The following is a 16,645-nucleotide window of genomic DNA, read 5'->3' as shown; positions in this document are numbered from 1 at the left end:
GTCTTGTTTCAACCAACCGTAGAACTTCACCTTAACGATACAGTTGTTAGCTTTCGTCAACTCGACCTCATAATTGGCAAGGATGAATAAACTACATATGATTAAAATGTAGTAATTTAATTTATATTCATGTACGGGTGTCTTCTTATCTTAAAACAGATACTGTCTCATGGATTTGACGGTAGTTTGTCGAATGGTTGATGAATTTGGTGCAAAATTATCACTTCTGATTAGGTATAACTTCAATCGGGGCATGAAATTTCCAATATAATGTACACATTTCAATTCTTGTTGAAACTCATTTATGTTCCGAGCAACAATTGGAATGGAAATTGTGTGAAAAAATTCCGGATGAACCGAAGAGATAAGAATTAACGTGAGAATTGTTTCACGATTTTGTGTGTGTTAATGTCAAATAAAGGATAGCATTTAGTCACTTGCAGTTGTGACGCCGTCATTAGATATCTCCTTGAATTCACCGCTTAGTTGATAGGTACGTTCAGCAATCAGAGCAAGTTTATCTGCCATTGCTTTCCCTGTTTGTTGGAGCATTTGCGAAAAGTGACCATTCGGATCTTTCAACAGCAAATATGGATGGTCGAATTCCTGTGTAAAAAATGAAAACAGCTTCAGTACTTGACTATTTTACACGCTTGGAAGGTTATCTTGAAAATTTACACACCACGATACGGCCTCCTTCCATGACCAGAACTCGGTCACTGTCCATTATCGTGTTCAAGCGATGAGCTATCGTTAGGACCGTGCAATCAGCAAATCTCCTTCTTATGGTGTTTTGAATCAAATTGTCGGTGCTAAGAGGCAACAAATAAACATATTCAGATACGATTGATGCATATAAAATTGATACATAACCAGTCTAATACGAGAAAGTACCCAGTACATGACATTGAGCTAGTAAACGTGATATGATCAATTCACAAACCTTCGGTCAATATTAGCGGTGGCTTCATCAAGGACGAGCAATCGGTTGTTTCTCAGGATGGCTCTGGCCAAGCAGATCAATTGGCGCTGTCCAACGCTGAAATTGGCTCCACCTTCAGCGACTCGGAAGTCAAGAGAAGGCACCGAATTTCCAAGTTCTACTTCTTGTAAACTATCCCATAGCTTAGCGTCTGAGTACTGGTCGAAGGGGTCCAAGTTGTAGCGAAGACTTGCCGAGAACAATATTGGCTCCTGGGGAATGATCGAGATTCGAGGGCGTAGCTCTTGTAACCCTATCGACTTTGTATCTACGCCGTCCAGAATGATTTCACCCTCCAGTCCGTCTCCAGTCAAACGAAACAGCGCTGAGATGAGAGAGGATTTTCCTGCACCAGTCCTTCCCACTATACCAACCTTCCATCCAGGGTTTATCTTCAGGTTTAACCCCTATTCCGAAACAGAACCATAAATGAATTAACATCAGAGAGCCATTCATACTGTCCCGGACACTACCGGGACACGACCGCCAATGACGCCTCCGTTCCAGAATCTGCTCACCAAGGACCACAAATACACTTTTATTCTGAAGTTCGTAATTCTTTACAATCTGGCGTACACACGTGTCACACAAAATTGTTATAATACACCGCAATGCATGGAAATACCTTGATTCGTGATCAAGGAGCCACAAATTGGAAATGTAGCACATGTACACACTGTGTCGCACGCCGGAGTCCCAACGCGGTCACATGAAAATTCCTAAGTCCACGCCGCCGCCACTAACTTATCAATAGTGGCCTTAGGGGCTTTAGCACCCATATGCACATCCGTCTCAAACCTAAAAACTTCTCTATATTTAGCCATGGGAGTGGTTACTGCTTTCTTTCAGTGACGACAACAATCCAGAACAATGATCGATTTGATATGTGCAATCTGCTCATAATCAGACGCCGTGATCCCTACGCGGTCACATGAACACCTCGGTGTCCACGTCGCAGAGAACCAGGCGCCTCTGATGTGTATCTACGTTTATTTTTTGCAAAAGCTAACAATCCGACAAAATAATCAATTCGATACGTGCGATTTGTTTATAATCAAACGTCGGGATCCCTACGCGGTCACATGAACACCTCGGTGTCCACGTCGCAGAGAACAAGGCGCCTCTAATATGCATCCACGCCTACTCGTATTCAATTTCAAATTGACGGACTCCCCCCTCGTATCGCTGTTGCTTGGAAATCGAAATCTACTCAACTGTCTCGAGCACTTCTGATCGTCATCGTGTCTAGAGCTCGACTGAAAAATCTGAAACCCAGCGCGCTACCCCCGGCTCGCTTCGTTTGTGCCTGATTATAGCGCCCGACTTTAGTGGCTAATCCGAGAAACTTTTGAATGACAATACAGGTTCCGTTACTCTTACTCACCTCCCACATAATTGAACTCAAATCTCTGTCTATATTATACCGCAACAAAAATATTTTTATTTTCTGATTTTAACTAAACATTTCTTCCTGTGTATTAACATGGACGTGAACATAAATTTTTGTATTTTTTTTTTTTTTTTTGTTTTTAATAAAGTCGATTTTAATTAGTTGGTGACACATACGATAACACTCGTTATCAGTAAATTCTCAATAACGAATATAAAGAGTCTTATGCACGGAATTTGAGATTGATTTTCACTGATTCAAAAAACCACGGTAAGTATTTTTTCAATGGTACTACATGAGAAGATTTGATCTGTAAACCAAGACGGAGGTCAAATGAGAACTTATATGAACGATTCATATACTACATATACATATTCATAATTTTTTTCTCCATCATACCTTGAGCACTGGCGGTTTGTCGTCGTTATATTTCATAGAAACATTTTTCATGACTAAACCACCTTGAGAAGGCCAAGTATCTGGCGGAGGACTGCCAGTGGTGAAAGGTCCCTCCTTGGGTAAGTTCGTATACTGAAGAACTCTCTCTACTGAGGTCATCTGTGAAACCACCTCAGCACTAAGTCTCACTCCATATTGAACCATACCAGTCAGTATCAAGCACTGTGAAATGGCCAGACCGACAGATCCTCCCGGGAAATCTACGGATCACGGATGGGTCAATGTAACTTTATCAAATTATTGCTCGCAGCTATAAATTACGTGATGTAGTAGAGGATTACGAACCATTTATAAGGATGAACGAGAAGCAAACGAAAGTGGTAAAACAACATGACACGAGGTCGAGAGTGAACCCAAAGGCAGTTGCCGTCCCAAGGGTGAGATACCAGGCACCTGTATGCGAATCTTGGTGATGGTCAAACTCTTGCTTTAGCATTTCTTCCACCAAGACACCACAGCTTCGTATGGTCGTTAATCCGTCGAGAGTAGAGCTCACGTGGGAGAATACAGGACTTTTGGCTGAAATTGTTAATAATAATCGCTTGTTACTATAGGTATAACAATGTTAGATCGAACCATTTAACAATTCGCCCAAAGTTTGTGATATGATAATCGTTGGTGAAGGTAGATATGTAGTTTAAAACTTACTTATTCCTTCAAGTCGCTTGATATTCTGGGCTGTCTTCAAGTAGTAGATTCTAATGAAATAAAAAAGCGCAGCCACAAAAATCATTGGGATTATCGTCCATGGGTTGACAATGCTGACCATAACGAGTATTCCTAACATTACTGTGAAAACCTGAAGTGTCTCAAGCATCGCCCTTGGTAGCAGTTCATCCATTGCACCCACATCCTTTGAAAATCGGTTCAGAATTCTTCCTGCAAAGTGAAGAGCAGAGAGATCAAAATAATTCTGACAGTTCTTTAAGGTTACAATATAGAGAGAAGATCTGCATGTACAAAGAAGATCAATTTAACACTAAGATCCTTCAAGTCTGATACAAATTATTCAACGTACCAGTTGGGTTGGTGTTAAAGAATCTCATGGTGGCTCGCAAAAGGTTTGAAAACATGGAGTCGTGTATAGTGCGACTAGCGGTCATACAAATCTTCATGAAAAGCAAGCTGCGTAGTGAGAGAAAGATAACAGTGGCTGCGATCAGCATTGTGTAAACTTGAACGGCAATGTTAGAGCGCAGCAGTCCGTACTGGTCATACCATTCGGTATCGGGATCCCAGAACATTTGTTGAAAATCGATCGAAGTTTCACTTTTGCTGCTCGTAATATTAGAAGCGGTTTCATTAGCTCTTATTTCAGCTCTTCTTGTATTTTGATTGGTCCAGTAAGTTACCCAGTAATCACTTGCATTCGCTGATAGCTGACCAATGACGATAGTTATCATGAGAATGATCAACGAGCAGATATTACCACCGGATAAAAAGTAGCTGCTGTAAACTTTAGTAGACATACTTCCCGTAGCGATCTCTTCACCGTCGATATCCTGCAATTCTTCAAAGCTCACCGACCTTTCTGATGGCCTTTCACTGCTAACCGAAGTTAGACGTCTTGTCTGCAATAACATAAACCTGTTGAAGGTATGTGTTTGAAAGTAGCCATGATCAGACTGGGCACTTTAAATAAAGCGACATGCTGTAGTTACCCTGAAGTCGTGTTTCCCCACGTCGTAAGTTTCTTCGTTTTCTTCTTCAACCGTTTCGGATTCCACAGATTTTTGAGAAGTTAATATGGCGTGAGTGGATTCCGCCAACTCTTCATAAGTCCCTTGGTGCATCACGGTACCCTGGAGCAAACACGACATAGGGAGAAGATATTCTTGTCTTGTTCGAAAATGGGATTTCAATAATACTCACGCGATTGAGAACTATCACACTGTCAGCTTGACGAAGAAATTGTAACTGATGAGTGACGAGGATCCGTGTCTTGCCCTTCAGGTAACCTTGTATGCACTCTTCAAACAAGTGACGACCGACACGAGCGTCAACTGCACTCAAAGGATCGTCCAGCAGGTAGAGATCGGCGTCTCTGTAAACGGCTCTGGCCAGATTGACACGAGCTCTCTGGCCTCCAGACAGAGAAGCTCCTCTCTCTCCGACGAAGCTCATGTCACCCTGAGGAAGCTGCTCGAAGTCCTTCACCAGCGCGCAAACTCGTGTCACCTGGAAAAATTGTCGATGTTAACGACGATGTGAAAGAAAGTGATTGCAGGCATGGTTTTCGTACCTTTTGGTATCGCTTTCTGTCGTAAGGCTGGCCGAATAGAATATTGGCGCGTACAGAAGCTGGAAACAGCCAAGGATCTTGGCTGGTATATGAGATGCGAATGTCCCGGCTGTTGATTCTGGTCTTCTCATTTTTTTCATCGGTAAAATAGGACAGTCTTCCAGCCCCGACCGACAACTCGCCTAGCAGGAGGTGCAGTAAGGACGACTTTCCCGAGCCGACGGATCCCACGAGGACAGTTAAAGATTTGCTCTTTACCTCCATTGAAAGCTCGCACAATGTTGGCGGCAGCTGTGCGCTCACCCAGTTCGCAGCGACGTTTACCAATTCGATGCTGATTCCATGTTCATACCGTATGTCTACTTTCTTTGCTCCGTTCGTTGCACTGGATGTGATCTTGGCATCAGGTTTTCCTTTTTCCAACAACAAGGACTCCTGAGCAGTAAAAAGGAATCAGATTAGCTGCGAAATGATAATGCTGAGACTCACACGCCACTTGAGTATTAAAATACTAGCCATTTCAGTTTCCTTTCCACTTTCGAGCAGTTGGCTTGTCGTGTGCTTCTCCACTGGTTGGTCCCCATCGTTTGCTACAAATTCAGAATTCTCCGGTTGTCGCACTTCGTCCAGCAGCAAAAATGCCTGTAACGGTTATGAATCGTGAATTTGGTATCGATGACGAAAGTATAGGGAAAAGATGCGTTGAACTTACCGATATCCTTCTTAAAGAAACTATTGCCTCTCCAGACTGAATGATTGCCTGCGGAAATGCAATTGCACACGTCATTTGGAGCACGTTAAACAGCGTTGCCAATGGAAAGGTAATTTCCGCAGTCAAATGGTTACCCATCAGCGCAAAAGAGATTAAGGTCAAATAAAGCGTGACCCTTTCCGAGAAGACCATAATACTCGCGTATATCCCTCTGAGATACGACGTGAGTCCGATTAGTTTCATTTCCACACCTCGAACTTTCGACACTATAATTTCGAACGGCTTTTCCCACGAGTACATCTTGATCACCTACGATTTTCCAGTGCTTATTTCAGATCGTGATCAATCATAGAAGTAACTAGTAATTCACGAAATCATTTCAAATGGTCAAGTTAGTGCTGATCTCTGATAACACACCTCAATCCCAGATATCAGCTCACTCATCAGCTGTATTCTTTCGTCCGTCTTCATTGCGATCTTGGATCGCAGCTTGGAGCTAAGATTGCTGAAGTAACCTTGAATAGGTATGGTCTGCAGGACCATAGCTCCGATTCCCACCAGCGAAGCCACACCGACAAATTGCCACATCACGTACCCTATCAAAGTCACCTGTAACCATGTGAAAAGTAGGAGCGATCCACGTCATCCGAAACCATCAAGTCTGGTCATTGTTGAGCATTACCTGTAACGGCATTATCCAAATGTAGTGAAGATGCATGAGAAGATTATCAAATCGGGCCACGTCGTTGCTGATCAAATTGGCCACTTGACCCGCCGCCGTATTGCTCACCGATGCCAAATCGAGGCGTAGAATCTAAAACACGTCAAGACCAGATATGATGGCATGTCGGTGAACTGGCAGAAAGCATGGTCGTCTTTTTCTTTCGGTACTCAAAGTTCGGTTTCATACTCCAAGTCTGTTACTTTGGATATTGATAACAAAAGAATCCCATGATTATGGCAGTAAAATGTACGTGATAATCAAGGATTTTGATGGAGGCATCATGCCGGCTGAATATAGTTATGAAACACAACCGGCTGATAGTGATCAGAGTTGTAACAAATTAGTGCCCATCACGAAAGTGTGACAGTGAACTTATGTCTGTAAAACAGGATTCAGTCACCTTCCTGTATATCATGGAACAACAAGCGATCCTCGCGCACATTCCCATCTCCTGGGTCCGCAAATTTGTGTGGTGAAGGAGGAATATCGACGCGAGAGTGAGGAGGATCAGTTCAGCGGCGTAGATGAAGGCCTCGTTTTGCGAAATCTGATTTTTATCTTTGTCAAAGTAGGCGATGACCCAACCCTGGATCACTGGCTGTAGTATCCGCACCGCCATCAAATACACAAAGAAGAGCAGTCCTTGCAGCATGAACTTGAACCAGAACATCCTTACCAACGCCAAAGTTAGGCTAGGCTTCTTCTTCGGCTTCCTTTTGCTGCCCTCACCCACCATCGGCGATTCTTTCGCCTTCGCCAATTCTTTCTGCCATTCTCTGGATTGAGACGAGACATGAGTTGATGGTGAGACATGAGTTGCTTTGGGATTGAAAACTAATTTCTGATTCACTCACCTTTCCAGACGGTTACAGAGTCTTTCTGATTCATCCGATTTCAACGGGTCATACAAATCTGTTATTTGCAAATCACGTTTCGCTCCCTTCAAAAAAATTGGAAACGACCATCTGAAACAATTATTTATCATCTTTACATTTTCTTATTCGCAATCTTTGAAGGCTTGTAAAAAAATTTGCTCCCATGCTAAAAAAACGACAAAATCCTTCGAAACGGCTCAATGCTCTGTAAAATCTGTTCATGTTTTAATTGAAATAAAATCGAATGTAACCCGGAAACTTGATTTATAACAGAGAAATAAATTTCTCTAAATTTTCGATTATTTTTGGCATTACTGTGGTTTCTTTTACTCTGTTTTCGAAGAATTATTTCATCATACTTTCTGATCATTGATAATATACATCTGAATAATTTTGTATCATTGCGTGTGCAAGCCAATGGTTGAAAACAGAATCAACGGCCTCATATATTCTCTACAAAGTGGACAAAACCTAAATTCGATAATTGTTCATTGCAACAAGATATCGCTGCACGGTACATATATAATATTATCTGTGTACAAATACCTATGAAGATTTGATTACTTTATGCCCTCGAAATGAAATTATCGATTTATCTTTAGTTAAAAAGGTCTCGATGCATTTACGGAACAGTTATTATTCTTATTATCACTATATCTCTCTTTTGGAGTCAACGGAAAGTGATACGAATTCAAGAAAAATTTGTTAGCTCCCGATAAAAGAAATTGTGTGTGTGAGATATATTTTATCATTTGATCTTGATTAAATCCAAACTTACTGCATGTAAAATAAAACAGCACATAAGATCAGCTTTTAAAATTTAATCAATTTCGCAAAGGAATTGTGATGGATTATACAATTCGTGTCATATTGGATTGACGAACAGATTGTAGAAATGTAGACTTATACGATACGTGGGTCATTAAATTCTGGCTTAACAACGTCGAACCCTGACCACATCGGAATCGATTAACGTTTCTTCTCTCAACATCATTATAAACTCGACTTGGTCAATCGGAGCGAAACCTTCATCCGCTGGAAAAAACGCGGGCTCTTTCAATAACAACGCTTTAACTTCAGCTTTCGCTGTTATTGAGAGAGTTTGAAATGAATTCGGTCGCATACAAATCGAACACGCTAGTAAAGGTATAATATTGCTCAGTCACTGATTAGGGGAAGCGCTCCTATTAAGAGCATTCTAATTATTGAACAGGTTGACTGATGTAACTCAAACATCTTACATTCCTAACGAATTTTTTCTTTCCCGTCATTTTTTGGAAATATGTCTACAATACGTTGTTACAGGTAACTAGTAGGTAACTATGTTTTATTCTTAATTATAATAGTTTTAGTAAATAATTAGCTTTATAAACCGTAATATACAGGATGGGGCATTTAAAGTGTGACAGAGCAATACTACTCAAACTATTGATGATACTCAAAAAAGTTTCAGATGAAAGTTGACATTGGATTCGTTTTCAGTGACCCCAAAAAATCCAAGATTACTGATTTCAACTTTTCTAGTCCCCATAACCTACCCACAATTACATTTATACTGTAAAAACAGTCATTCTCAACATTTTATTCATTTATAGCGCTCACTATATTCGTGAAATCATCAGAATCCAGCCTAATATATCAACATAGACGTGTTAAAAGTCCAATTATGCAAAAAAATTATCACGATACCTGAAAATTGAATGTAAATCTTAAATAACACATTAAAAAAAGGTGTCATACATGTGACTCTGTGCCGCAAAGGGTTAAGATCAAATTTGTAGACAATTTTATGCTCTAAGACTTTTCTAATTACTTCAAATGTCATTTAGAACAAAAGAAATAAGATATTTTCAAAAAACGGGTATTCGCGACTTTCGACCCTGAATATCTTGAGTCGAATGTACGAGATTCTGTGAGAATGTTGAACCACCTTATAAAATGTCAAAACAAAGATTCATGCAACTTTTTAACTTATTATTTTGGATTTTGAAGATTACTCCTTTTTTTACCCTAAATGACTGTGCTACGACGTTATTTCTCTAAACGATCAAATGAATTTGACAAAATGTAAGTGAATTACTTCGAGTAATGCAAACGTTCCATCGGTATAAAAAACATATTTTTTATTGCTATAAATAATCACAATACTGTGAGGGACACCGTTGTTTGAAATAAGAAATAAAGAATACAAGGCGTACAATTCGTGGTTCTTTTCTTACCCGAAAAAAAGCCTGCTTAGAAAATTTGAAGATTCCTCAGGATTTGGTAGGCACTGTCTTCTTTTCGTGTCCATATTTTAAAAATTTTCTATTTCTTCCCTTCAATTTTTTCCTTGCATTCGTGTAGTATTTTATTACCCGCTGCAAAAATAGAACAAAAAAATATGTAAACACAATTGACCGTAGACGAATCTACCGATGAAATGAAGTAATAATATTCGAAAGAAGTTTGTTCCGCTCTTGCAATTCAATTTTACAAAACGCCTATTTGACAACTATAACAACGTTAATAATAATCACAATAATGCCCATGATTCAAATAATTGAAATTGAAGTTGATACACTAGAAATCCAATCATCCATTACAATATTTAGTAACGGATGATAAAATAATGCGATAAATATGGAATATTGACTCAACGTTATTAGCATAAATGATTTTGCGCAGGGAAAATATGGCAACTAATTACGGTAGCAACAAATTATGGTATCAGCTGGACTTATACAAGCAGTTTCATTGATGATGAGAATCAGGTCATCAAGTTTTTTTCCCTCAAGGTCTGATTGATTACTGACATATTACGCGATTCCACGTATTACAGCAATCTATTCGTCGCATGTACGAAAGATTGCAAACCGTTATACAACACCTTCGAAAACTAAGTATTAAACACAGGTACCACGTCTACTTTTTTCTTATCGGATACTTAGGTGTATTCATATAATACTCTTCGATTGATTTGGTCACTCATAAAACCAGACGGATTAAGGTACACGTCGTCATTGATATATCTTTGTAAATTTATCTCTTGTTTTTTTTATACTTCATTTTTTCGTCGAGTTAATCCAAAAGATAGCGCCGCAATTTAAGACCGAATAAATCTCACCTGAGAAAATCACTCTAACGCGTTCGCAGATTAAAAACTAATTATATATGGAACAATAGCAAATAATTTTCTTCTCTCGTTCCTCTAATAATTCAGTGAATCTAATCTCATTTCCCTTCATTAGTTTCCTTCGATTGATTACAGACTAGCTAGCAAAACACTGATAAATTATACATTTTTGCATATTACATTTAATCAATAATTGAAGAAAAGGTCATCAGTCCAATGTGCTTCATTATTGGCAATAAAAAATTTTCGAAGAAAACAGACGTATGAAGATAAGACGTGGAATAAAGAGACGAAGCCTGTTACACGCCCCATTTTTAAACAAAAAGCAAGGAGAAAAAAATCTGCCGATTGAGTGTCACAAGATAAAAAATAAAAAATCACACCAATATACCTAATGGCGTTCATGGCAATATAGATGATACTGAACTGGACGCACAATATTGATTTTTGTTAACTCATTCGCGTTTCAGATTTTAGTGCTTTAAACAAGAGAAGAAGTTGTAAACACAAATGGAAAATTTTACTATCAAATCGAATGACTGAACTGACGATATGAAATCGACAGTCACGATTGGTTTACTTGAATGCAAAATATTTGTTCTATTCGAATAACTATCGATACAGCAGCAGTTCACGTGCAATTTTAATAAGTGCGATAAGTAGATTTGTGCAACTTTCACATCAATATTAATTTAGGTTGAAATAATATTTTGTACTAGATTATGAAATAAAATTTACGACGATTTTGTTTTCGACTGTTTCGAGAGTGAAGAACTGTTGTTTTTGTTTGTTATTTTTTTCGTTTTGAAACTCACCTTGGGTCACTTAAAAAAAATTTCTACGTGATGTGAAAAAAATATCAACTTTTCAATTATACCTTTGAAATAAAATTTCAGTTGTCATGTTATTGACAAGAACCGAAAATCCCAGGTAGTTGGATGTCATGTTATTGACAAGAACCGAAAATCCCAGGTAGTTGGAAATTGTACTTCATTAATGTATTTAAAATCACGTGTCTTACCGGAATGTTTCAATACATTCGAAACTTTTCACTTAACGGCAACGAATCTTTACCGCTACAATGAGCAAGACTGGTACGTATTTTATTTTCAGTATGTTCTACAATAATTCTTTACTTAATGCGTATAAAAAATGCTTTGAAATGAACTTCCTTTCGCCAATTGTTTATAGTTGAAAAAAGAAAGCAAAAAAGACTAAAAAATGTAGTGATAAAATGAATGTCTGTATAGAATCTCGTGAAAACTTACCAGGAACGTTGAAGCGCCGATTGCATTCCTGCACGTGTTTGGTTCAAGAAACAACTCGCGAAAGAGGAGTGATCGAATGGGTCATACAGCGGAATTTGAAGTGAACATGTTGTGTAAAATACGTTGATGATAATATGAATGGGAGAAAAAACGTGACACAGAGTGACGAATAATAATGACTCAGTACGCGTGTTTCCGTTTTGTGTTGTTATGTAGCAAAGTAGTTTTAAACTGGATAAGTCTTGGCGAGATTTGTTTTTCTTTTAACATTACCAATGCGAACTCTGCGATATCTTTATTTCACTATTTTACGTTCAGGCGAGATTTTTCATGGGTAAAGTTTCTTTTCTTCTCTTTCTTCGCGTTTTTCAATTTCCCTAACGACGATGACCGATTCACCGTCCTCGACGAGCTCAGACGAAGAACTAATCCGATTCTGGTTAAAGTGCAACAACGGACATCATTTTTCGTAAGATAATAATTCCCCCTCTTTTCAAATATCTAAGCACCGCTGCGAGCGCGTCACACTCGTAATTTCGTATCACTATCGAATCGATATGTATCACGTACTTTTACGCACACCAAAATTCATGATTTTTTCTGTGAATTTAAGATTTCGGAATTTAAATTTTGGTGACGATCGATCGGAAAGGTTTCGCAACTCTGCCAAATAAATTGTAGTCTGAAAATTTTTGAATTTCAAACGGTCAAAAAATATGAACCAGATTTTTTTGGCCCAATTAGTCGAAAGTCAAACTGTAATCAGATATCAACGGATCTTTATCAATTAATGAAACATTGCCGGCGGGTTTATTTTTTAATTCAATGAATTTTTTTTTTTTTTCATTCAGGCGAGTTTGAAACTGCGAAGTCGGAGTTCTAACACTTTTTAGGGACCATAGGTTAGTTGTGCAATATGCTAGAGACTCAGAACAAGGATCGGAATATAACTTGCTTTCTGAGTTACATTTTCAGGTTTTTTTTGTTTAAGTCTGTGGTACAATCTGTTTCTCAGTTACATTCTGTAAACAATACTATAGGCAAAAAATTCATTGAAACGTAATCAACGTTAAGGAAAACATATTTTCGTTGTTTCCATTTTCTAGTTCACCATTTCTAATTCGAGAACGGAACGTGCTGTAGACGTTGTACGAAGTTTAGAATTCAGAAAAAGAAAACTCGAGTTAAACTGTGAGTTTTATCTAACATCCCTATCATTGTTCGATTCTAAGTTACGAATAAAATGGAATATTCTGAAAATTCGTTTTCACAACTCAAACGTGAAAATGGACGATTTTGGCCGCCTGCTGAAAATGAACAAGAGACGATATTTTTCAATGAATGACTGCTGGCTGAGAAATGGCGAACCATTTCTTCACCAGTGGGCAAAAACTAGTGCCTACTAATGGAAAAATATTTCGCCACTAGTGGAAAAATGGTTCGCCATTTCCCAGCCAGCACTTATTCATTGAAAAATATCGTCTTTTGTTCATGTCCAGCATTTTGCCAAAATCGCCTGATTTTACATTTTTTTTTTTGTAAAAAATATCGTGTGCAAATCGTCGGCAATGACGATTCTCAGTTCGTATCATATCCGCACTCACTCAGAATCTTCAGTTTTGCCCACTCATTGCAGATCACACTATTTTCGCAATTTTGAACCTTATTCAAAAGCAGACTCATTTTCGTAGAGATTTTTCAAAAATGGTATAGGTTCATCACTCGTAATCGTGGGTGGTAAATTGTATTATTTTCTTTTATTTTATTTTTTTTCGTATTGTGCAATCCCAGCATTTTGTCAGATATTATTCTTTGACGTATGGTGTATATAACTTGTGGTGACGAAAACTTTGTATCGCATACTGTACGCGTCCGCCGGTGTCTCTTTGTGATGCTTTCGAACCAGAATTGGGCGTGCGAGTGGCAAGCTGTTCGGTGCTGCGAATTGCAAGTATAAATGCTTTGAATAATTATCTCCGGTAATATAGATACGTCTCTCTGACTTTTGTTCTCCATATTTGGCACATGATTCCGACCCATCTGTAGGGATCAACGGTACTCGAGTGACTGCAGCGTTTTGCAACACAGGCACAATAGGATAAAAATAAAGTCACCGTAACGAGGGTCGGAATTTTTCAGTGAGGATTATCGACGAAAGAAAACCGGAATGACATTAACATAGCGGTAGATTTCAAATTAACAGCTGTGGAGTTTACAGATATTGGTTTGCAATTATTTCAACCATGCTGTCGCTAATTTTTCTTACTTTCAGAAAAAATAACGAGCTGATTGAAATGATTAGAAATTTGATAACATTGCACTTGTTCATGATTACGTGATACGGTTCAATGTTCACTGATAATAGAAATGGAATCGTGAAAATGAGTTTGCGGATTATTTATAATAATCATAAATTAGAAGATTTTATCGGTAATTTTTATATTATAATAAGATGATCTTAAAAAGTTTATTTAAATCAGTTTTCGATAACAGATGGAATGCAACTGGTTCAAAATGTTCGAAACGGAATTTTATAGCGGATTGGAACAAACTTTCTTGAATTTTTAAAAACAACAGTTATAAAATTTAATTTCCCACGCAAACGGTTTTGTCCTGTGTGACATCCTCGATGCCTATTACCCCTAAATATTGCATATAATGGATTGATATATAATTTAGTGTTATATTATATATTATTAGTGAATTTTTGTCTTAGAACTAGCGTTAAATTGTGCGGCAAGTTGGTTCTTCTTCAAAATTAAGCAATATTCTAAGCCCATTTGTCACATAAAAATTGGAGACAGCGGCGTTGATCGAAGTTGGCTAAAAAGTCTAGATTTTCTTTTCATTAGTAATCTATTGGTTACGATTTTATTTTTGTTTCTTTATGAGCGTCGAAACTCATTGGTGATACCAGCCTATAATAATTCTTGTTATTAATTTGAAATCATGGGACCAATAACGTAAAGTTCGAAAGAGAGTGAATCCGGAAAAGCTTTCCTCTCATCTGGAGAAGAATTATTAGCATATAAAAAAAAAAGTTTGTGAGGAAAACCGATTACTAGAATCAGATCGTGAAAAGATAGAAAATACCAAAAACAACTTGAAGTAACAGAAACTGCAGACGTTGATCAAATTAATGTCTTCGAAAATAGAGTACGAAAATCTGCAGAGATGTTTCAGAATTACGGACAGCAGAGTTATCTAGACAGAGAGTACTATTAGAAAATCAACTGCGCAAACAATTAGACAAAGAATTTTCAGCTAAAGACGTGGAAACGTAAAAACAGTTAAAAATGGAACGGGAAAAATGCATTGAAACACAAAAACATCTAGAAGAGTTACAAAAAGTAAAAAATAACCAAGAAAACAATCAGAATCTGAATCAAGGGAAAAATAGGTAATAGATTTTCACATAACGTTCTCCCTTAAGCTGCACACCGGGGTCAAAATGATCGAAGACTGAACTCTTGCCTATAATTATAGTATTAAAACTATTGATAAACATGACGTGTATTTGGCGACTGCTATTCATGCATATCTCATTGAACTGGTAGCTGTTCAGCAAACTGAGAAGAAACTTAGATTGCTACGTTGGTGCGCAACAGTTCGAATTCATGAAACCATCAAATTTGAGCTACGATGGACATTTCTACAGAATTATTTACAATTGAATCTCTGTAATAAGTCAGATTTTTAGCAATGGAATTATCCGGTTGTCACGCAGAGCTCCAAAATCCTGAGCGAAAAGAATTCCTTCATCAGATCGCTGAAGCAGCTACCGTGATTAGTCAAAAACACAGATTGCTCAAGTCGGGCAAGGACTCTACGGCTCGGAAATTGAGCGACGTTTCCAAACCAGTAGTGACTCCGTTGCAAGAACTGACGAATGTTACAAAAGATTTGAAACTTGTCAAACAAGAAGTGGAAGAAATTAAAGAAGAAATAAAGAAGATGAAAAATTAAACGAAAAATGAAACAATCTCGGACATGAATGATTCATTTACTTTAGCAGGATATGAAACAATCATAGAAACACCTGTTGACAAAACCGAGAATGAGTATTTTCAAAATTATGAAAAATGTATCGGACAAAGTATAGGGTGTACGTAGTCTCTCAAACGATAGACTAATGATTCGTTGATAAGTTACGAGAGTGACCACATCCGTATTGATAATTCGCTTTGCATGTCCTTTGCTAAAACTTTCGTTGAAAAAAAAGCCAGATGGGCCTTATATGATCGACATAAGTTGGGACAATCATAAAAAAAATAATCATAACAACGAACGCGCATAGAAAGTATTACTAATGTGATGGAGCTGTTTGAAGCGATAACAGTCAACACGACAGAATGACAGTGAGATTGTTGGTAAAGCAGCGTGATCTTACCCTTCGATCGATAAAATGGTTGGTAAAGCAGAGCGATTTTGACCCTCAATCGATGAAATTGTCGGTGAGGCAGCGCAATTTTGACCTACGGTCGGTACAGCAGGGATTGACACTCATACATACACTGGCACTAGCATAACCCACACGTATGCACGCTACAATAATCGGTTTAGAACCGGTCTTGTATTACTACTGTGCCATCGTGTTATTCCTCACGAAATCCTAATTGCTTTCCACGAAATCGTTTTCTCCAATACTTCATATTATCAGTATTTTAAAATGTAGATCAGTATAATCACATATTATGCGCATTAACAAATGATGATGAATTACTGTCGTCGGTAACGTTTGGTTACGTTGCGCCGATGCTTTCGTACCGACTAATGTATTCGTTCACAGTTCACGCGCTCAAGGAGGCATCAAATCTCATTCTTACAGCTACAGAGTGGCAATAGATACGACAAACATAAATCCACCATTCCTTTCGA

The 16,645-nt window shown here is 38.1% G+C and overlaps 2 protein-coding genes across 3 annotated transcripts; one reads left to right on the top strand and one right to left on the bottom strand.

Annotated features, from left to right (window-relative positions):
• Positions 1 to 101: 101 nt before the first annotated feature.
• LOC124220621 (ATP-binding cassette sub-family C member 4-like) lies at positions 102 to 12,203 on the bottom strand. 2 transcript variants are annotated; one of them, XM_046629799.2, is made up of 19 exons: positions 11,768 to 12,203; positions 9,604 to 9,744; positions 7,364 to 7,474; positions 6,910 to 7,285; positions 6,468 to 6,599; positions 6,203 to 6,394; positions 5,786 to 6,094; positions 5,590 to 5,715; positions 5,074 to 5,508; positions 4,704 to 5,009; positions 4,493 to 4,633; positions 3,850 to 4,402; positions 3,617 to 3,710; positions 3,480 to 3,529; positions 3,117 to 3,350; positions 2,772 to 3,031; positions 944 to 1,389; positions 683 to 812; positions 102 to 606 (listed from the first exon to the last, which is right to left on the bottom strand). In XM_046629799.2, exons 2-19 carry the CDS (start codon positions 9,675 to 9,677, stop codon positions 430 to 432), a joined length of 4,146 nt encoding a protein of 1,381 aa, XP_046485755.2. In that variant the 5' UTR covers positions 9,678 to 9,744; positions 11,768 to 12,203; the 3' UTR covers positions 102 to 429. The 2 variants fall into 2 exon arrangements, with proteins under 2 accessions (XP_046485755.2, XP_046485752.1); XM_046629796.2 differs by having other exon boundaries at positions 3,480 to 3,710; positions 11,768 to 12,202.
• A 2,860-nt stretch (positions 12,204 to 15,063) lies between these two features.
• Positions 15,064 to 15,733, top strand: LOC138191043 (uncharacterized). Its single transcript, XM_069136509.1, has 3 exons — positions 15,064 to 15,167; positions 15,254 to 15,360; positions 15,495 to 15,733. The coding sequence occupies exons 1-3, from the start codon at positions 15,064 to 15,066 to the stop codon at positions 15,731 to 15,733; spliced, it is 450 nt and encodes a 149-aa protein (XP_068992610.1).
• The last annotated feature ends 912 nt before the right edge of the window (positions 15,734 to 16,645 follow it).

This window comes from Neodiprion pinetum, chromosome 5 (genome assembly GCF_021155775.2).
Source record: "Neodiprion pinetum isolate iyNeoPine1 chromosome 5, iyNeoPine1.2, whole genome shotgun sequence".
Lineage (NCBI taxonomy): Eukaryota > Metazoa > Arthropoda > Insecta > Hymenoptera > Diprionidae > Neodiprion > Neodiprion pinetum.
Note: the sequence above shows the minus strand (reverse complement) of the source record. Positions and strands in the feature narration are given on the sequence as shown.